General features: G+C 50.4%; 1 protein-coding gene across 8 annotated transcripts in view; it reads right to left on the bottom strand.

Annotated features, from left to right (window-relative positions):
• Myo7b (myosin VIIB) overlaps positions 1-20,882 on the bottom strand; it is a 100,433-nt gene that overhangs the window by 34,479 nt on the left and 45,072 nt on the right. For 6 of the 8 annotated variants that reach the window (XM_087198501.1, XM_087198505.1, XM_087198508.1 and 3 more), the window contains 13 exons: positions 19,665-19,786; positions 16,772-16,914; positions 15,412-15,525; positions 14,044-14,197; positions 11,943-12,019; positions 10,342-10,461; positions 9,939-10,081; positions 6,189-6,399; positions 5,588-5,723; positions 4,716-4,879; positions 4,299-4,439; positions 2,127-2,279; positions 1,361-1,459 (listed from right to left, as the gene is read on the bottom strand). In XM_087198501.1, the coding sequence (XP_087054627.1) occupies positions 1,361-1,459; positions 2,127-2,279; positions 4,299-4,439; positions 4,716-4,879; positions 5,588-5,723; positions 6,189-6,399; positions 9,939-10,081; positions 10,342-10,461; positions 11,943-12,019; positions 14,044-14,197; positions 15,412-15,525; positions 16,772-16,914; positions 19,665-19,786 (1,777 nt within the window). The remainder of the gene's footprint in view (positions 1-1,360; positions 1,460-2,126; positions 2,280-4,298; positions 4,440-4,715; positions 4,880-5,587; positions 5,724-6,188; positions 6,400-9,938; positions 10,082-10,341; positions 10,462-11,942; positions 12,020-14,043; positions 14,198-15,411; positions 15,526-16,771; positions 16,915-19,664; positions 19,787-20,882) is intronic. The other 2 variants (XM_087198486.1, XM_021266307.2) reach the window with 1 other exon arrangement.

The raw sequence follows: 20,882 nt of genomic DNA, 5'->3' as shown, positions 1-20,882 counted from the left end.
GGGCTCAGCCTCTAGAAATCAGTGTCTCCAGGCTTTCCCAGGAGGCCAGCAAAGATCCTGAGGGGACTCAGAGAAAGAGATCCATGAACTTCCTATTGGAGCTCTTCCTTCTTGTTAATGGAACCCAAGGATCAGAGGAAGTTGTCATAAAATTTCTCTGAAGTTGTTTTATTTCCCAAAATTCATGCAATATTTGCATTCAACTATACAGTGGACCTATGCTTGTTTGAATATAGAAATTTTTCCCATAGCCTGTGAGTAGGGTTCACAGCACGAAGTGTTTATCCCTGAGTGTGACTTTCCCCACCCTCCGTTTTCTGGCTCAATCCCTGTGCTCTGGGATGAGGCTAGAGCCTGCCACCTTAGCTCTGAAGGGATTGTTCTGTGGTGGGTAGGAAGAGGATGGGGCGTCCTGACTCCCTCAATGCAGGTCAGGAGGCATCAAGCCTCCCTGTGCTCCCTGGGTGAGCATTGGAACACAAAGACAGACTGGGCTTTGGCCGTGGCCTCCAGAACAGCCAGGGAGGGCCACAGAGTGGTGGTGCTCCCCTCTTCTCCTTGACCACCTGCCCACGCTGACCTGCCCACACCGATGCCCCTGGAGCCTCACTGGCTACCCGCCCTCTTGGGCAGTGCCCTGGATGCTTCCTCTGGAGCCTTGCCTCCCAAACAAATCAAAAGTCCCTCTTCTTCTTCCTCCTGTCTGTGTCCCAGAGCCCCAGCTCGGGCCTGACTAATGCACAGACAGACAGACAGATGAACCAACTGGAGGTGGGGGCAGGAGGCCCCTGAGGGGGCAGAAGCAGGTGGGCAGGCTCTCAAGGGGAAGGAGAAAAGTCACGAGGATGTGTGGAAGCTTGTCCAAGCTGTCAACCCTCCTCCCAGCTTCGATCTCGCCTTCCTCTCCTCACTTTGCTCACCCACCTCAGGCTTAAGAGGCTAGGGGGACATGGAGGTCCTCTCTGTGGAGACTCCCTGAGCCCACTGGTAATCTTGGAGGGCAACAAGGCTACATCTGCCTGCCCTGTATGTTGTGGGGAGGCCAGGGTGTTCCACAAGCTCCCTAAGGATAGCTGCTTCCCTGGGTGTCAACACACAGAGTCAGTCCCCCAGTGAGCCTTCTCAGGTGGGGCAAGCCCTCTGCTGTAGGCTGCTTCTCCTGGCATGTTGGTGCCAGTTCTTGGGACTCTGGGAGCCTGCCCTGAGCTCCTCTGGGCTCTGGATCTGTGAACTTCCTAGGGCCAGAGGGACCCTGAGGGTGCAGAGTGGGTGCCAGCACCACTGCTCAGCGTGAGGTGTGAGCTGACCTGCCCCGCACAATCCAGGAGGCTGATGACCCACTGGTTCTTCAGGGTCTCACCTTTAGGAAAATTTTGGTCTTTCCCACTTTCCAGGCCTTGTCTGACTCCACACACAGGTCAGCAATGCTCAGGGTCATCTGACGGAAATTGTCTCGAAGCTGCAGAGGTAAAACAGGGTGCCAAGGGCTGGTTGGAGCAGGGCCTGGGTGGAGGGTTGAGGAGACTCCTCCCAAGTTTCCTGGGGAGCTGTGTCTCCCTCCTCCTCTCACTGGCTTCACCACAGAGTCCACCCTATTGGCCACAGACATGACCAGGGTCTCTGATCACAGGGCTGGTTGAGGAGAGCGCTCCAGGCTTGGGCTCTAAGGCCACCTTGCTGGGGCTGGGGCTTCCATGCAGCTGTGGAACACTCGCCTTAGAGCAGCCCAAACCCTAGGACGGTCGAAGGCTCCAGGAAAGACTTCCTGCCTCAACCTCCCCCCACCCTTACATCCCAGCTCCTTGACGCCCTGCCAGGAGAGCGTAACCGTTCACAGTAAAACTGTAGATGTCTCTGTGGAGGAAAACCCCCAGCCTCCTGACCCCTGGCACCACTGTGAGTCCGCCCTGCTGTTCATCACAGCATGGAGAGACTGAGAGATGCTGCCAGGTGAGAGATAACATCGAGGACGGAGGGAGGCAGACGGGGCCATGTTAAGGCTGGGGTCTGGGTGTGTGAACATCACTCGGGAGGGCAGTAGGAGGAGTCCCTTGAACTGGGGAGCTGGAGGTGCCCAGAGAACAGGGAGAACTGGGTAGGGTGAGGTGCAGGTGCAGGACACACACCTGAGTGCGCTGGGTGGTGGGCAGCAGCACCCAGAACCTCTGTGTGAACTCCTCAAACGTGTAGCGGACTGGGAAGCCTGACTTTCGGATTCGCACGGTCTCCATCATGCCTGAGTAGCGCAGCTGCCGGAGGCATAGCTCCCGGTTGAAGAGCTATAGGTGGAGAAGCAGAGCCCACATTCAGAGAGGTCAGTGGACCTGGGACCCACTGGGCTGTGCCCCAAAGATGGGAGGAACTAAATAAATGCCTTACTGAAATTAAATGGCATTTTTTAAAGAGACAGTGGAAGTAGCTGAAAAGACTTCAGAGTGTTTCCAGGAGGATAAAAGTTGATAATCAATAGATTACTGAGCCCATAAGAATGGCACACTTTCATCAGTCTCAAGATATGCAAAGGACAATGAATGGAAAAGACAGCTGCATATGCCCTCTTGGAAATGCTTGTCACAATCCCTGGCTTGCAGCAGGCTGGGGTCTGCCCCACACTGCAGAGCAATGAAGAAATACTGCTTAGAGGCAGAGACCCTTCTTGACAGCTTATTATGTTATGGTTTAGATCTAAAATATCTCCCAACGCGTTTAGAGATGGGGATCTCGAAGGTGATTGGATCACAAGGGGTCTAACTTTCTCAGTGGATTTATCTGAAGATGAGGTCATAATCTGAAGGGGGTTTTGGAAGGTGATAGGTGTGGCCTGGCTGAAGGGAGTGGACCATGGGATGTGAACTTGGGTGCTCTGTCTGGTCCCTGGCTCCTTTCTCTCTGGCTCTGTCCTTGCTTCACTTCCTGGGTGCCACAAGCTGAGCAGCTTTCCCCTGCCATGCCCTCTGTCACAGGCCTTAAAACAATGGAGCCAACCAACCATGAACTAAAACCCCTGATTTCTCCTCTAAGTTATTTTTCTCAGGTATCTGGTCACAGCGATGAAAAGCTAACATCCCCCTTCGCCAAGGCAGATACTGGACAGCTGGAGGGGGCAGCTGGTCCTGGAGAGTTGGGCTGCCCCATATAGGGGCTGGTGTGGCCAGCAGAAGAATGTGTGCATGATGCTTTCCTAGGGGGTCAGCTGTCCCCAGACTGGCTTACTGGGCCTCTGAGAGCCCCCTCAAACTGGGGCTCTGGAGGAAACTCCCTCTGGCTGAGCCAACCCACTAACAGTTCTGTCCCCCTTGTCCTAGACCCCGCAAAGCCCTAAGGCCAAGAGCCAACTACTCATTGGGTCTGAAGCACATAGTGGTCACCCTTGGCTAAGCAGATAGTGGCAATTGATTATTTCCTGCTCTCACTCGATCTTCACAGCTGCCCCGTGTGATTGGGGCACTGGATAAGTACCCAAGCCAGGGTCTGGCCCCTCAGCAGAGGCTTCTCTTCCCCATCACTCAGCAGGAAGCTGTCCCTCCTGAGAGGTGCCCCAGTCAGACACACCCACAAAGCTGTACCTCAGCCCCAGGCCTGCCCGCCTGACCTGGAGCTCCCGGGGCAGGCACTATGGATGTAGGCAGAGGGCCTCTGGAAGCACAGGGAGTTCACCTAGCAGCTAAGGAATAGGAGAAGTTGTCTAACAGCTGCCCATTTCATCTGTAAGGAGGGACATCCTAGTTTTTGTAGGATAGTCCCAATTTCATATAATTTCATCTTTTGAGAAAGACACTAGAGTTGATGTAGTATTTATTTTCATCCCTTTATAAGATTTTTTCAAATTACCTTTTATTCCTCCAAATGGCATTTCCCAGTTTGGGGAGTCCCTGTATCTGCAGCCTCCAGAAAGATCCCATGGATCAAGGACTCCTGGGCTCCCACCCCTTACCACACACATCCGGATAAAGCCACTGCACTCCCAGCACCAGACTGAAGTCCTGGGACTGGCTTCTGCTGCTACTGAGTGCCCCAATATTACATCTGACTCTCAGGCGGAGTGAATCTGACTTTATGGAAGAGAAAAATCAGGCTCAGAGAGGTCCAGAACCTGGCCAAGTACATACAGCAGATGAACAGCAGGGCTAAGAGAACTGAACACCTCTGGGTGCTCCAAAGACTTGCAAGTCATTGACTTGCAGTCAAATGTGGGGCACATAGCATCTCTAAGGCCAGCCAGGACTGGTGAAGGAGCAGTCATAGCCCTAAATGTTTCAGACTCCCCCCTCCCCCCTTATCCCCTCCCTTCTCCTTACCAGGGGCTTCTTATACTCATTGGGTTTAATGCAGCGGACGAAGCAGGGCTGGCATCTGGTCAGGATTTTCATCAGCTGCTCCAGTGACTGCTTGAACTGGCCTGCCAAGGTCGGGGACTGCTTGGCAGAGTCTGTAGACTGCTAATGGGAACACTGGGCCTGAGAGGGGGCGGGGAGCTGAGGCTTGGGTCATAGCTAACACCCCTCCTCCCCTGCACAGTGCCAAGTGCATGCATTCATTCATTCATTCATTCATTCATCCAGTACAGATCTCCTGAGTAGCCATTTTAGAGGCACCTGGCTGTGTGCTGGGGACCAATTGGTAAGCAAAATGTTTTTTCCCCATACACATCTGTCTGTCCCTATGGTCCTTGGGGGTGAGAGACCCAGGAGACCAAGGAGGGTACTGGAGCACACCTTGAAGAGCTGGCTTCCTGTCTTTGCCTGACGGATGGTGCCATGGCCCAGCTTGGTTTCTGCCGACTCCAGATTGAATATCTGCCTCAGGAACTTGTTTTTGGAGGAGTGAACGAGGGTGAGGATATCTGTGCTTAGCACATCTCGGTTCTTCTCCAGGAAGCCTGTGGGGACAACAGAGCCCATCCAGCAGGCCAGCTAAGCCATCACCCCCATCCATAAGGAAGGAGACACCTCATGATCACCCTGTATATGGATGTTGGTAGCTGCATTATGCAGAGTAGCCAAAAAAGTGGAAACAACCCAAATAGCCATCAATTGATGAAGGAACAAACAAAATATGGTCTATCCATATAAAAACTATTATTCCACAATAAAAAGAGCTGAAATACTGATATAAATTACAACATAGACAAGCCTTGAAAACATTATGACAAATGAAAGCAACTGGCTACAAAAGGCCACATATTATATGAAGTATCTGAGATAGGTAAATTTGTAGAGGTGGGAATTATTTCTTGCTTAACGTTTGGGAGGAACTGGACAGTGATTGCTAATGGCTGGTTTCTTCTCGGGGTGATAAAAATGCTCTAAATTTGTGGGAATGATTGCACAGCTCTGTGAATATACTAACACCACTGAGTGGTCCATTTGAAATAGGTGAATAATATGGTATGTGAACTATACTCAGTAGATTGATTATAAAAACAGATGCCTGGCCCATTCCATTTCCTTTCTCCAGTAAAAGCCATACTACTTATCTTACCATCCCATTACTAGACTTGCAAAATAATCTGTCCTCTAAGCTTCTTTCCATGGTCTTCCTGGAGCCCATTCCAGATATGGCAGGACATGAGGGAAGCTGTACTCACCTTTCGTCTGGTAGTACACCTCACCAGCAAAGTGGGCAATGCCAAATCTGGCATCATGGATGCTCTTGGGTTTCAGGAAAGCCTTGTTGTTGGTATGGACATTGTTCAGTTTTTGCAGCATGGTGAGATCTGTCCCCTGGAAAAACAGGGATGCTCTGTGGGCTGAGGTCCAAGAGTCCAGCCACGGGCTCAGGTGGCCTACCCACAGGGCTCAGGGGCTCCCCCACAGGGACAAAGCAAGCTGGACTCAAGTGACTGATGGCTCCCAACAGATAGACTCTAACCCTCATCTGGATATGTCACACTGAGTGATAGTGTAGCTGGGAACAGAAGCTAAGTTTGCCACCCCTCACTTCCACCTCTCCTGCTCTACTCTCTGAACAGCTGTCCAGGAGCCCAATAGTTAGGGAAGCCTTACTGCAGGAAGTGGGCTGAAGTGGACATTGAAGGAGAGGAGGATCTGGTTAGGCTAGGGCTCATGTGATTATTCCTCCTGGAGAGTTCAGCATCTCTGGGAACAAGTGGGCCACCCCAATGCCATTTCTGGGTCTCAGAGAGGAGACCCATGAGCAGGGGCTCCAGTAGAAGGTCAGACACACACCTTTGGGAAGCGGCTCTCTTCATCTAGGAGGGAGATGACACTCATGGGCTTGAGAGCCAGCAGATCCAGGGTGGGCTGGTTATTGGTGTAGTGGATGTAGTCCCAGGTGAGGTTCTCCGAGCGGTACTCCTCCTGCTCCATAGTGAATACATGCTGCACAAAGAACTGCTGCAGGTGCTCATTGGCGAGGTTGATGCAGAGCTGCTCAAAGCTGTGGAGACAACACCACCATCCAGGGTGGGGTGGGTATAGCTAGGTCCCCACCACAGCTGGTGGGAGCCCTGCACTCACCACTGTCCGCATACAGCCACGTGCACACAGATGCACACCCTTACATACATGGAGCTGCCCTATCCTGACACTGAGACTCTGCATTGGGCCAAGTGGATGCAGGAAGACCCTGCCCCACAGGACAGTGGACTTGGTATTGAGACGAGCTTCCAGAGACCCAGTAATGTCTGCCCAGTCCCTCTGGGTCAACCAGACGTACTCCCTATCTTCAAGCCCACCAACCCTCCAGCCTGATCTTCCTCCTGGGTTCCCTGCTTTGAGAAATGGTCTCTACTCACCACCCTGGCCCAAATCAGAAAACAAGGAGTCATGCTTGACTCTGTCCTCTGCCTCTATACCTACTGCTGGCCAAAGTTGGTCCATACTGTCTCCAACACAGCACCTCCATCTGTTCCTTTTTGTCCCCACTGCTGCTAACTTAGTCCTGGCCAGCTTCACTGCTCACCTGGAGCGCAGTGGCAGCCTTGTCTTGGCTCTCCCTACATCATCAGCATTTTCAGACGTGCACATCTGATCTTGCCCTGTGCTTCAAATCCTCCCACTTCCCACTGTTTTCAGGATCTGGAAAGTGACCACAGTGGAAAGCACCCTCAGCCACCTCTCCAGTCTCCCTGGGACCACTCTGGCTGGACTGGAATTCTTTTTTTTTTTTTTTTTTTTTTTGGTACTGGGGATCAAACTTGGGACCTTGCACTTTTGAGGCAGGTGGTAGAACCACTGAGCTAAATCCCCGGCCCCTAACATGGGATATTTCAACAGGGCAGTCATGAGACTCTGCTAAAAGCACAGATGCAGATGAAATGAGAAATTGTTACCAAGTAGAAAACCTAAACAATCCCTCTAGCTTCACTTGCTCTCGGTCAACTTAAAACCACTAATTCTGGAGGTCACACAACTGGGCATTACAAGCTTTGCTGCAGATAACGCTCTGACGTGTGGGTTATGGTAATGGTTCCCCGGGTTACTTCCCAGGAGTCTGAAGGCCACTTTTGCTGGGTACCCTGACTGTTCACTTGGGCCCACAGATGTCGGATGGGGGACGAGAATGGGGTAAAAGCTGTGGCATCTCTGTCTTCATACTGTGTCTGTCCCCTTTGCAGTCTCAACCCTTGAGTCAGATTGTGCTCAGCTCTGCGCACAGACGGTTATCAGTTAAGAAATGTTTTGTCTAAGATTATGATACAGGGCTAGCTTAGCCTGTCACCGTTGTTGCTGGTACGTGCTTCTTCAGTAGGTCCCCCACTGAATAATATTACAAAATGATGATGCTAGCCATGAGAATAACTCGGTAGTTTCTGAGTGAAGTTGACTTCCTGTTAGCCCACTGTTATGGTTTAGATTTAAAATGTCCCCCAAAAGCACCACATATTCAGAAGTGGGGTTTTTGGAAGGTAATTGGGTCCTGGGGGTGCTATGCTCATCAATGGATAAATCCATTCATGAGTGTGTGACTGAATGTGCGGTGAGGTGGCCCTGGTTGGAGAAGGTGGGTCACTGGGGATGTGGCCTGGAGGATGCATTTTTATCCCCTAGGCCTTTCTCTTCCTCTGGTTCTCTTGCTTTCTTTCTGCTTCCTGGTTTCTATGGCTTGAGCCTCCTCGGGTCCTTCCACCTTGCCATTTCTGCCTTGGACCAGCCAATCACAGACTGAAACCCTTTGAAACAGGGAGCCAAACAAACTTCTCTTAAGTTGTGGGTGTCAGATATTTTGTCCAACAAGGAGAAGTCAATTGCTACAGCCACCAAGTACAAGGCTGGAATGTGTTGTTCAACAGCTTCTAGGATGAGTTCACCATGACCACCTGGGGATCCAAGCCTCAGATCTTAGTGGTCCACCAGCGGGGCTGGGATTCGAACTTGGTAGCACAGGAATCTGGCAGGTCCTGTATCTGGACTGGAATTCTTGCTGTATCCTGAGTGCTCCCATTCTTTACTACTACTAAGTTCTTTCCTGCCAGAGTCTGCTTTCTTTCTTTATGATTCCTCCTCAGGGTGGTCACCTATTTGGGCAAGACCTCATTGCTCCTGAAACCGCTTGTTCAATGTCTGTTAACCCAGGGGATGAGGGAACAGGTCCAGGTCCCCCGGGCCAAGCACACTGCTTGGAGGGGCTCCCTGAACACTTGCAGAAGTCATAACCAAATGGAGACCCAGTGCCCCACAGCACCTCCTGCCCAAACCCCCAGGGTGCAGCCTCATCACAGCTGCTGACCACTGATGGCCTTTCATCAGGGAGGGGTTCCTGCACGTTTGGCTTGATCCCTAGAACCACCCATCCTTATCTAAGGTGTCCACAGATATGGTTGGTCTGCTTACCTGTCCCTTTCCCCTAGGGCAGAAACCACTTGAGTCTACTCTGCCTTTGTGTTTCCACACAATTAAGGCTTAGGTCTGCTCCCTCCCCACTGACAATAGTGAGTAGGCCTCTTCCCTGCCCTTAGCTGGCCCAGCTGGCTGAGATCCTGGTGTGTTTGCACTTGAGAGTGGCTTCTGACTCATTGACCCTGGTGGATAGGGGGAATCTAAATATGTCCTAAGGCCAACTTTGGGCTGGAGATAGGTCCTGGGCAGGGGCATGGCAACGTCAGGTTATCCCTTTGGCTCTTTCGACAGTGGCCAGAGGCCTTGACTTCTTGGAACCAGTGGGCTGGGCTCTGTCTTGCCCAGTCCTTTAAATGAACCAGGCTCAGGCAAGCTGGCTACATCCTGAGTGCTTCCTGCCTGTATGTCCCAGAACCCTCACTTCCCATTTGACCACCTAAGCCCTGATAATGCTAGGACATCATCTGCCCAGGTTTGGCTTCCCTGTCTGGTCCTTCCCCCTTGTCTACTCCACTCCTAGCTTGGTCACAATCACATCTGCCTTCTGGCCACAGCTCTTCAGCTTCTAGTCACACTGGACACTGGGTCAGAGCCGTCCTGCCTTACCTTACCCGCTCCAAACTCCAAAGTCAGGGATGGTGGCTACAAATGCCCCCAGTGGAATCAATGTTATGGATTCCCATTGCCACCCTGACCTCATGTCATAAATCACTCTGGTTAATGAGGAGAGCTGATGGCTTAAGAACGGTGGCAAAGGGCCAGGGATTTAGCTCAGTGGTTTCACCGCCTGCTGTGCAGGTGCAAGGACCCGAGTTCGATCCCTGGTACCAAAAAAAAAGAATGGTGGCAAATGCTGGGGCTTCAGCCTGGCTCTGGGGGCTGGCTTTCAGCAACATGGCCTCCCCTGGACACACTGGAGGTGCTGAGGGATGCACACAGGCATCTCATACAGAAAGACTTGTCTTGCTGGCTCACAGCCTGGCATCATGAGTGAAAATGACAGGCCCCAGCTCCTAGTCTGGCAGCAAGGGGGGTGGGTAGGATGCGAGATGGGGTGGCTTCCCTCCAGCTTGCTCAGTTAGAGGGAAATCACAGTGTTTCCATTTTCTGAAAGCAGGTGGACTGAGATCTTCATACCTATTGTTCTGGAAATTTTCAAAGCCAAATATATCCAGGAGGCCGATGGCTCTTCGCACAATTTTGGGGTCCTGGGCTGGTGGTGTGAAGACCACAGCATTGATCTTCTTGACGATCCATAGGAAGAGATGCCCATAGATGCCCTGGGAGACATGGGGTAAAGCCCTTGGGCTTTGAGGCACAGGAGAAGCTGCCCTTTCTCCAACTTCACCCGGAAAGGCTGGTTGCCAATCAGATATGACAGACTCACTGAGGGATGTTATTCCTGCTTTAAAGGCAAGAAAACAACACCAGGGAGGATGGGAATCTTGGACACCAGTAGGTGACTGGCAGAGCTGGACCTGCCCACCCATGTTTTTTCTTTCCTGCTCTATACCAACAGGGTGGAAAGCAGGCCCAGTACCTTGACAAAGGCGTCCCTGCGGTCAGAGGCCTGGCCGATGTTCAGGGGCCTGGTGACATACTCCCCTCGGATGAGGATGGTGTGCTTGATCAGACAGTCCCGGAGTGGCTGGTGCTCCACCTTGGAAGGAAGGTAGGGCTGTACCTGCCTGTGGAGCAGGTTCCTGCTGTGTCTTATGACCAGACACCCATGCCTAGGACCTGGTGGTGGGTAGCCCTTTGACCAGGGCCAGGTGAGTTGGGGACATAGCCAGGTCCTGGCAGTGCTGGGGCACAGAGCACTCAGGAAGGGTGAATGGTCAGTGGGGCCTAGCATGGTCCCTAGGGTCCAGGAAATTGGCTGGAACAGGGAGGGCTCTGAGGCCAACCCAAATCACCCCCACTGGAGGCTGAAGACCTAAGGACCAAGAGGAGTCTGATGGGCCAGGCCCTCCCCACCAGGAGGGGAAGACTAAGCCAGCAAAACCCAAACTTCCTGAGTACCTGTGGTGGTGTGAATGTGTCCCCAAAAGTTCCTGTGATGGAAACTCACTCCCCAAACTCATATGTTTACAGTATTTGAAGGTGGGGCTTGGGGAAGCATGAGGGCTCTACCCTCAGAAATGGACTCAGGTGACCAGGTCACTGGGTTCTCTAGGAAGTGGTTTTACTACCAAAGCAGCTCTCTGGTACAGTTGCTCTATGTGGATGTCTGATGCCTCTACCATGCTTTAATGTAGTGGGAAGGCCCTTGTCAGACCCAAGCAGACTCTGGAGCCGTGTCCTTGTTCTTTCAGCCTCCAGAACTGTGAGCTTAATAACCCACTGTTCTCTGTAAGTTACCCAGAATCAAGTATTGTGTTATAGCAACAAAGATGGACTAAGACAGTACACTTAACCAAATGAACATTAACAGTAAAATATGCTTGTGGTTTTGCTTCTGGTTCTATTAATTTCTCAGAAAACTATCCGTAGGGCAAATGTCTCCACCCAGAGCTGCTGCCCTCCCTCCCAGGGATGTGGATGGCTGATGGAATGAACCAGAAACATTGGCACAGGCCACTTTCCTAGAGAAGCACAACTTACAGAGAAGTCCTGGGGGACAAGGACACACGGTGGGGCAGGAAGCTGAAGGACTTGATGGGGTAGAGTGAGGTGCTGAGCGTAGGGACACTGAGGGACAAGAGAGGGCACGGGAACAGGGAAGAAGCACTCAGTATAGCTACACTGCTGTGTTAATGATCAGCTCACAGTGCTTCCCTCCAGGTCCTGTAGTGTGCAGAAGGGCACAGAGGCAGAGTGACAACCGAGGAGAGCAAGGGGAGGCTGAGATGGGGGCCTGGGCAAGATCACAAGGCCAGGATCTATTAACTCAGGCCCCCAGTGCTTCTCACAAAAATGGCGAAGCTGAGTGTGTGGTACACGCCTGTAATCCTAGGAAGTTGAAGCAGGAGGATCACAAATTCAAGCCCAGCCTGAGCAATTTAGTGAGACTCTGTTTCAAAATTTTAAAATAAAAACAGGTTGGGGATGTAACTCAGTGTAAAGACCTCAGTACTGCAAGAACAAGGAAGCAAACAAACAAAAACCAAGAGAGAGCTAGCAGACACGACGGCTTACTACCTCCAGCAACTTCACCACGATGGGAAAGGTGGGTGTCTCCATCACTTCAGAGGAGTCCAGGTTCTCAAAGATGGCAGCTAGAAAGAGGAGCAGCAACCCTGAGCAGGAACCCTGGAAGGCTGAGGCCTGTGGCAGCCCCTAATCTACATCTCAGCAGGAACTATCCCTGGGAGTGAGCCATGGCCTCTTCATTCCCCGACCTCTTCATGGAGGTGTGAATGTTCCCTGTGACTGCTCATCACGAGAACCTCAGCTGTGCATGAGTGGCACAGACTACGGCTTCCTCTGCCTGGTGAGCTCAGGGCTCTGGGTCAAAGGGAAGCTGGAGGAACCTCGGGCTCATCTGGAGGGAGAGGACTGAACTAGGATGCCCAGTAGGCATGGGGCTGGCAGGGCCAACAGGATCTGTTACATGAGATGAGCACCAGCCCCCTCACCCCCTCCACTGTTCATAGAAACCTGGGCATTAGTTTGTTCATTCAGTCGAATGAATATTCTCTGACCACCTCTCCACTGCCATGTCCTCCTCTTTGAGCCAGCATCCACCTTAGGACTTCCAGGATGGGAAGGATACAGGTGTGGTTTATTGTTCTTTTTTAAACTTAAAAAATTGTAAGATAAAACATACAGATAAAAAAGTGCCTTGAACACAAAGGTGTGCTGTGAAAAATAAAGTCAACATCATGTAACAGTAAAGCCAAATAGAACTTGGCAGCACCAAAGCCCTCTGCTGTCTTTTCTTGTGAAGACAGTGTTCCTTCCCCTAGAGGTGACCCACATTTTTCAGCTTTTGTGGAAAAACATAGTCCCCTCTACCATTTAGTTCTACCTGTGCTAAGTGTTATGTTTCATGTGACCTCACTGCCTGCGTTCTCCTGTGCTCGGTCACTTCCTCGAGATCAGTTTCTGATACTCTTCCTGCTCAGCGACCCTCTGGTCAGCATCGCAGGAGAGCTGGGTTTGGCTGATAGATGATGGTAGCCCTCTCTCCCTTCACCTGGAGTCAGTGTTCCCATATGATGTGAGGTCGTGGCCCAAGCTCCTGTTTTCCATATGGATATCCTCCAGTCCAAATCAGTTTCCTGAAAAATCTGTCTTTCCCCAGTGCTCTGTGAGTTGCTGTCTAGAACAAGCCACAATCTCTCCAAACACTGCCTTTCTTTTCCATTAGAACTCCAATGAGAGCTTTGCTTCATCTTCTCACTGCATCCTGTAGGTTTCCTCCCTTCTCTTTTCTATTTGCCTTCTTTTTGCCTCTCCCTAGTTTCTTGTGACTTCCTCAAGCTCACACATTCCCTCAGGTGCTAAACCTTTCCAATGAGTTCTTAGTTTTTTTAATGTTAGCATTTGTATGTAGTTCCTTTTAAAACATGTAATGACACTTTTTATTTTTATTTATTTGGTACTGGAGATTGAACTCGGGACCTTGCACTTGTGAGGCAGGCAGTAGAACCACTGAGCTAAATCCCAGGCTTAATGCCACTTTTTAGAGTTTTCAGTTCCCTGTCTACATTTTCCAGCATGGCCTTTTCTTTTCTGGAACACAGCAAGCAGAGATATTCTGTGACCTGTATCCAATAATTCCAATACCTAAAACTTTTGTGGATCTATTTCTATTGTTTAGCATTTCTGATGGTTCTTGCTCATGATACCTTATTCTCCTGTTCCTATTTATTTTTGGCTGCATGCTAGACATTGTGTTTGAAAAATTATTGGAAGGAATCATTAAGAATCTAGGTTGCAGGTGCCTTCCTCATTATTGCCAGTAATTCCATCAGGTGCTTGGGGACTTTCACAGTTTGTACATATATTGTTTACTCTGGTTCACTTTGAAACTGAAGGCATAGCACTTTGGGCTCCTGGCAAAAAGAAGGGGGTGACTGACTTGACTCTTCACTTTTCTAGGGCTCTAAACTTTGATATCTTTCCCTTGCCATGTGGCCTCCAAAATTATAGCTTCATTTTTCAGATATAATTTCCCAGGACCAGGTTGGGCCACATGACCCTTGGGCCAGTGTGAACCCCCAGAGACTTCTTCCTCCTGATGTCCCAGTCCCCCACTCTTTCTCCTTGGATGTAGCGAGGACAGAAGTAGCATTACCCATAAACTCTATGTTTCCCAGGTGGAGAATGGCTGCCAGCAATTTGCTGATGTCCCAGTTCTCGGAGTCGGAGAACAGGAGGATCTTCATGGCTGAGCGGATGTGAGCATAGTCCATGGTATCATTGAGCCCCTTGACAGTTGTGCAGTTTCCCTGTAAAACAGAGCACTTCAGGTAACAGGGTTACCCCAGTCCCCCCTACTTCATCAGGGCCAGAAAAGCTAAGACCCCGAAGGACTCAGCTAAGGTCTCTGGGAAATCACTCTTCACCGGCTCTAGGTGGACCCCGAAAGGCCACAGCCAAGTGGAAGCCCAGAAAAAGGAGTCCTTCCAAGGCAGAGCCATGGCACCATGACATAGTATGCCTGGGCCACCAGCAGCAGCACTTGGCCACCGCGTGACCTCGCTGAGCCTCTGTGGGTCATCCATCCATGCTTAAACCTGCCTTGTCTGTCTCCAGGGAATGCTGCAGGCTTGTTCCTCTGACAAACACTTCCCACAGATCACCACAGGCCAGGACCTGGATTACCCACTGGAAACTCGGTCTCAGTGAGCCCAGACCTGCTCCAGGCTTTGCACATCCAACAGGAGCCAGCAGGAGGCAAGTAACAATATCCCAGGCTATGACAGGTGCCTCAGCTGGCCTTGCACACTAATCCTCACAGCTACATGGGGTGGATAATGGTGGGAGCAAGGGTGCAAGGGGCTGGAGTCAGAATTGGATGGGAGTGGTGTCAGAGGGAAGGGTCCTGGGAGGGACCCGGGAACTGAGGAGCTTGGACTTCTACTGAGAGATGGGAGGTCATCAGAGTTGTCCTTTGGCTGTCAGGGATGGCAACAGGGGAGCCCTGAGGAAAGCACCACCACAGTCCAGGCAAGGGCTGAGGAAGGTTTGTGGCAGTGACCACTGGACAGAGACCTACAGGGTAAGACTTTTTACTCTCTTGTCAGCCACTGTGAGCATGTGGCTCCCTGTGCCATCCTGTCCCAGAGGCAGGGACAGGAAGGCCCTAGCTTTCCTAGAGCCATATGCCTTGGGGCACCTGCCAGGACAGATGCAGGAGGCATGTGGATGACTGCCTGAGACCCAGCTCCTAGGAGCCCTCTGTCAGTCAGTCCAGAGGGGAAAAAGGAAGATGAGGTGTGTCGGGAGGACCACTGGGAACCCAGGGTAAACTCACCACAAAGGAAGGAGGAGGCCCCTGGTAGGCACAAAGATTCCAAATACAAAAGGAGCTGGAGCAGAAGGGAAAGTGGACCCTTAGCCCTGCCTCAGAGGCCCACTAGAGTCGGGAATGTCTGAGCAGGCACTGGCCTGTTTCCTCTCTCTGCTCATAGTTGAGGAGTAGATGGGGCGGGGGGCTCACCATGGTCAGGTAGTGGTACTCGGAGGGTGTCCCCAAGTCCAACAGCTTCTTCTCTGCCTCACTCATCCCCATGAGCATGCAGTAGAAGATGTGGTAGTTTCGTTCCTCCAGGGCCTGGGAGAGAGGGTGTCTGAGACACATAAGCCAATCCCTTGCAGGCCCTGAGCCCCAGCACCAGCCCAGGTTTACCTTTAAGGTCTCCCCTCCAGGTGTGGCTCTGGCATTGACCCAAGGGAGGCCTGGCCTGGCTGCTATCCTTGTTCTGGGCAGGTTCATTCTGTACCTTGTTTCTTGCCTCTTGAGTGCCCCTCCCAGCGCTGAAGCTGCCCAAAGCCACATGGGGCTCTCTGACTCACAATGCCACATGCTTTGCAGTAAGTTAGTGACCCCATGGAGATCTGACAGCCATGGGCTTTCATAGGGCAACGGAGTCTTTGTTTTTTAAACTGTACTGCTGAGCTACATCCTCATCCCTTTTTTTTTTTTTTAAATTTTGAGACAGGGTCTCACTATGTAGCCCAGGCTCTATTCATCTGATTTTGGGTGATCTCTACACATTGACATATACAGACCCCTCTTTTTGAATTCTACTCAGCATCCCGCAATATAAATATGCCTTAATGTGTGTGTGTGTGTGTGTGTGTGTGTGTGTGTGTGTGTGTGTGTTTCTGGAGATCAAACCCAGAGCACATGGTCTACCACTGAGCTACACCCCTAGTCCATGCCAAAGTTTTCTAATCTTTTTCTTATCGTGGACAAGGCTTGTCTCTAATCTGCTTAGGTGCTTCCTATCCATTCTTGGGTACCTCTCTGGGTGATAAATTCTACCAGAAGTGTGGGCTTCTGGGAAGGACAAGGCCTGGTGTCAGGGAGACTCTGCCACGTACAGCCCTGGCACTCATTTCTGCATCTATACACTGGGGCATGGCAGGTGGGGAGACCCAGCTCTCCCAGCTGTTGTGAAGGCCAAATGAGAGCTGCCTGGCCTGGGACAGGGTAGGGCGGCCACTGATGTGAACGTCCTTCTCCAGCATGCCCAGCTTGTGAGGAGCGCTCCTCACCAACAGCCAGGCCCCCTGTTGGCCTTTTTGCTCCTGTGCATACCCATGTTAGGGACTACAGCCTCACAGAGTGACGACCACCTCCATCCAGATGTGTCGGAATGGCCCAGCCTCCAAATTAATTCTAACAAAGGTGAGGCAAGGTATGCACTAAAGAATAATGAAAATTAAATGGATGAAAATTCGAAACTGAGCAAATCCTTTGCTGGAAAACCAAGGAGGTCCCCAGGGTAGAAGGAGGAGAGGGTGAGGCAGGGGACACTGGCTCTCAGGAGCCTCCCTGGGCTGCCAGGCCTCACCTGGTGGCAGACCCGGGACTTCTCCAGGAGGAACTGCTCGATCCGTGCGCCCTCAATCACACCACTGGGGTTGATGTAGATGTCGATGTACTTCCCGAAGCGGCTGGAGTTGTCATTGTGGACCGTCTTGGCATTTCCAAAGGCTGAGTGAGTGGGCAAGGCCCATAATAACAACAGAGGAGAAAACTCACTTTTAGAGGGATCATCAGGTAGGTCTCACAGAGCAGGAGCGAGTGCAGAACAGAAGGATGGGACAGATTGTCCTGGTTAGCAAAGGCAGCCTGGGGGATACTGAGAAGAAGGAAAAGTGTTGGACAAGCTTGGAGGTCGGGGTGGGGGGTTATGGGGTAGAAACTGAACCAGTGTGGGACAGGAGACAGGAGGTGGACAGAGCTGGTCAGTGGCAGAGAGCAGCTGGCACCAAGACCTGAATGCCAGGATTGTGAGAAATCATGGATTTTCTACCAAAGGATATAAACAGGAGCACCTCCACCTTAAACTCTAGTCGACATGAGGGCAGGTCACCACCCCTTATGCCCCTTACCCCAGGGTTAAGGAAATGTCTGCTCAGCTTAGATACTGGGAACACTACTGACCACCAAAGATAGTTTATCAACAGCCAAGGGTTTCAGTTCCCCATACCCCACTCTCCCCTCCCCTCACGCCACTTAAACTAGCCAATGAGGATAGACTGTGAATTTCAGACCAGTCAATGGGGAGAAAGTCAGCTGCTTCTCATGTGTTAGGAAATAAAAAGAACCTTCTGTTGCATCTCTGGGCACCTGCTACCTCATGCTAGAGTGTACTCTCGCCCTTTTGCAGAAGTAAAACAACCTGACCTTGTCAAGATGTTTTGTTGTCTGAGTGCTTTATCATCAGCATCAACAAATTGAGTCTGGGGGCATATTCCCAACAGGATCAGGAACTGGGTATTCATTCTGCAGGTGCTGAGGGAAGCAGGAAGGCAGATCAAGGGAGCTGATCTGGACTTTAGAGAGAGGCCCAGGCTGCAGGTTGAGATTGGGATGAAGAGAGTGAGCTTGCTCAGGAGCAACAAGAGCTGGCACAGCCAGCAAGTGGGTGAGGTGGTCAGAGTGGGAGGTGTCTGGGTTGTAGCATGATCCAAAGTGCCTCTTGCAGAGCTATTGCCGAAGGCTTTTCTAATATGACTCACAGTAAGAAAGATTTTACATTATGTCTCTGTGTGCTGTGAAAGTTGTCAGAATCAAAATGATGTCACTCGTGTCAAACCCTAACCAAATAATTAATGAAGCCAGAACATGAAGGGAGGGCTCTTGTACACATAGGCCTATAATGAGCACTGTTATAAGAACCCCTGAAGGGTCTTACCAACCTACACCTGTGACTAGCACTTCTGCCAAGGACTTTCAAATTGCACCTGGCCACATAGTCATAAGGACATCGATCCAGTTATCGTCCAATAGCCTGGACAGCGTCAGGTGCCAGCCAGGCCAGAACAAGTATGCTCATCCTCTTCAGGTGGGAATGCAAAATGGGACGGCAACTCTGGAAACCTCCACAGTTTCTGACCAAGCTCAATGGCTCACTCACCATTGAGCCAGCAATTTCACTCCTGAATATTTATCCAAGAGAAAAAAAATGTGTCCACACAAAAATCTATGTAAACAACTGTTTATAAAGGCTCTATTCACCATTGCTAAGAACTATAGACCAGCCAGATGTCCTTCAGTTGGTGAATAGATGAACTATGGTATCTCCACATAAGGGAATTCTGCTCAGCTTTAGAAAGGAATGAGTTGAGGATATGGACAATAGCATGGAAGAATCCCAAGTGAATTCCACTAATGAAAGTAGCCAGATGCAAAGGCTACTGACTCAATGATTCTGATTCTGAAACAGACAGAACTTAAGGGGGTGGGGAGACAAATCAATAGTTGCCAGGCCCTGGGATTGGGACGATGGGTTCACTACAAAGGGACCTGAGGAAAGTTATTGGAGATGAAGACATCCTATTTCATAATTATGATGGGGAATTATAGGACTACACAGAAAAGGTAAGTTTTTATTGTACATAAAGCATATCTCATTCATAAAGAAACAAGAGAGATTGTGCTGACCAACAGCTGACAGGCTCAGGAATAAGGTCATGAGTTTATCGGCCATCCCCACCAGGAACTGAACCCCAGACATGCGGAGCTATGTAGGACTCCTCAGAGGGGTAGGGTGATCTAGAGCCCATCACCGGGTTGGCCAAGATTGCAGGCCCACCACAAAATGCAACTGTGTTAGGAAGAATTACAAGATAGCAAAGCTGAATAGCAAACCAAACGTGAGGCTTCCAGTTAGAATCTCCCCTGCCTACTTCTTCTTCCCCTGAAGTGTCCTCTCAGAAGTGTCCAATCAGCATCCCAGTCTGAAGTCTTGCCCTGCCCATTACTGCTTCCTCCTCCTTTAGCTTCTTCTGCAAAGATCATCCCATCAATAAGCCCCTTGCAGTCCTAATTGTACATAGCTCAGGAACCACTTCTCAGGGGACCTGAATGAGCACGACCAGTGTTTCCCAATTTGATCTTATCTCAGAGCCCCTTTTAAGAGGAAAGCTTCTTACATTCTGTGGCAAACACACAGTGAAAGCTTATAAAATCATCAGTTGGTCGGTCTCCCGCATGCTTCCTGGGAGCCCCATACTCCTGTCCACCACCCTCCTTGCTTGCAGGTCTGTGATTTATCCTGTCCCTCTCAATGGCCACTTCCTACAGGAAGGCCCCTATCAAGAGGTAGTGGGGGGCCAGGATTTAGCTCAGTGGTGCCGCCGCCTGCCTCGCAAGTGCAAGGTCCTGAGTTCGAACCCCAGTACCAAAAAAAAAAAAACAGGTGGTGGGGAGGGCACATCCCCAGAGTTACCACTTACCTTCCAATATGGGATTGGCCTCCAGGACCTGCTGTTCAATCCATGAATGCTGGCCACTGACAGTGGCTAGGAACTGCAGGATGAGCTTGGTGGTCTCCGTCTTCCCAGCCCCAGACTCACCGCTGCCAAGAGGGCACGTGGGTACATGAGTGCATGGAAAGGCTTCTCAACTGTCCTGCAAACCCACCTCTGGCCCACTTTCTGGGCCAATCTGATAGGAACACCCTTTCCCCATGCAGAAATCCCACCCCATGTGCCCTGAAGTCCCCTGTAATTCTCATATTGTTCGTGGTATCCAAGTTATTGGTGTGTTTATCTTTTCTTCCCTTCTTGGCTACAAGATCTTTGGCACAGTAGAATCTGGAACATTCCAGGGACATAATGCTCCATAAATACAAATGAATGAATAAGATGACTTAATGTCTTGCTCATAAAAGTGTGGCCCACAGCCCAACAATGTCTGTCACCTGGCCCTAAAGGAAGATTCCCAGACTCCATCTAGTGCTTCTGAATTAGAGTCTGCATTTTTGAAAGACCTCTGAGAATGATTTCTACACTTTAAAGTTTACAAAATGAACTCCCACAATCACTTTACCCCACTTCAACTTCTGGTCAATTTTGTTTTCCCTCTTGTACTATTTTTATGCAAATCCCACAAAAAATTGTTTCCTCTAAAAATATAACCTTTTGAAAAAATCATGATTGAAAGATCCACAATTGCTATGGCAGCAAAGCAGTTAGACTAGCAAACTTGTCCTGGTAGTCACAGGCTCCTGTGAACACGTGCTGCATGCAGGTGATTTTACAAACACAGGCTCTTTAAATAATCTGCCAATGTAGACAGACCACAGAGAGAAGTGAGCTTAAAAATGATGCTCATGGCCCTGGGGAAGCCAAGTGCTCAGTTAGGGGCTTAAAGGTTGCTCTTGCTAAAAAGCACAGACTCTTCACTTGGTCCTACAGCTCTCCTGTGGTTAACTAAAAGCAGGATAAAGTTTGGAACCTTCATTTTCACCTGTCTCTTTTATGACCTACAACTTTGGGTAAGATTCCTCCTCAACTCTTCATGTAGGCATGTTAATCACTTAAGGAGTGTCTCTAAAAACTGGCAATACAAGCTTTAAATTTACCTAGCCTATTTTATAACTTCCTGATTAAAGACACCAAGAATAACTAAAGTAGTCTCAAGATTTGCAGGGACATTCAACTGCCAGCTTT

This window comes from Heterocephalus glaber, unplaced genomic scaffold (genome assembly GCF_053883595.1).
Source record: "Heterocephalus glaber isolate CG9 unplaced genomic scaffold, H.glaber_assembly_v1.0 deba00000347, whole genome shotgun sequence".
Classification (NCBI taxonomy): Eukaryota; Metazoa; Chordata; class Mammalia; order Rodentia; family Bathyergidae; genus Heterocephalus; species Heterocephalus glaber.
Note: the sequence above shows the minus strand (reverse complement) of the source record. Positions and strands in the feature narration are given on the sequence as shown.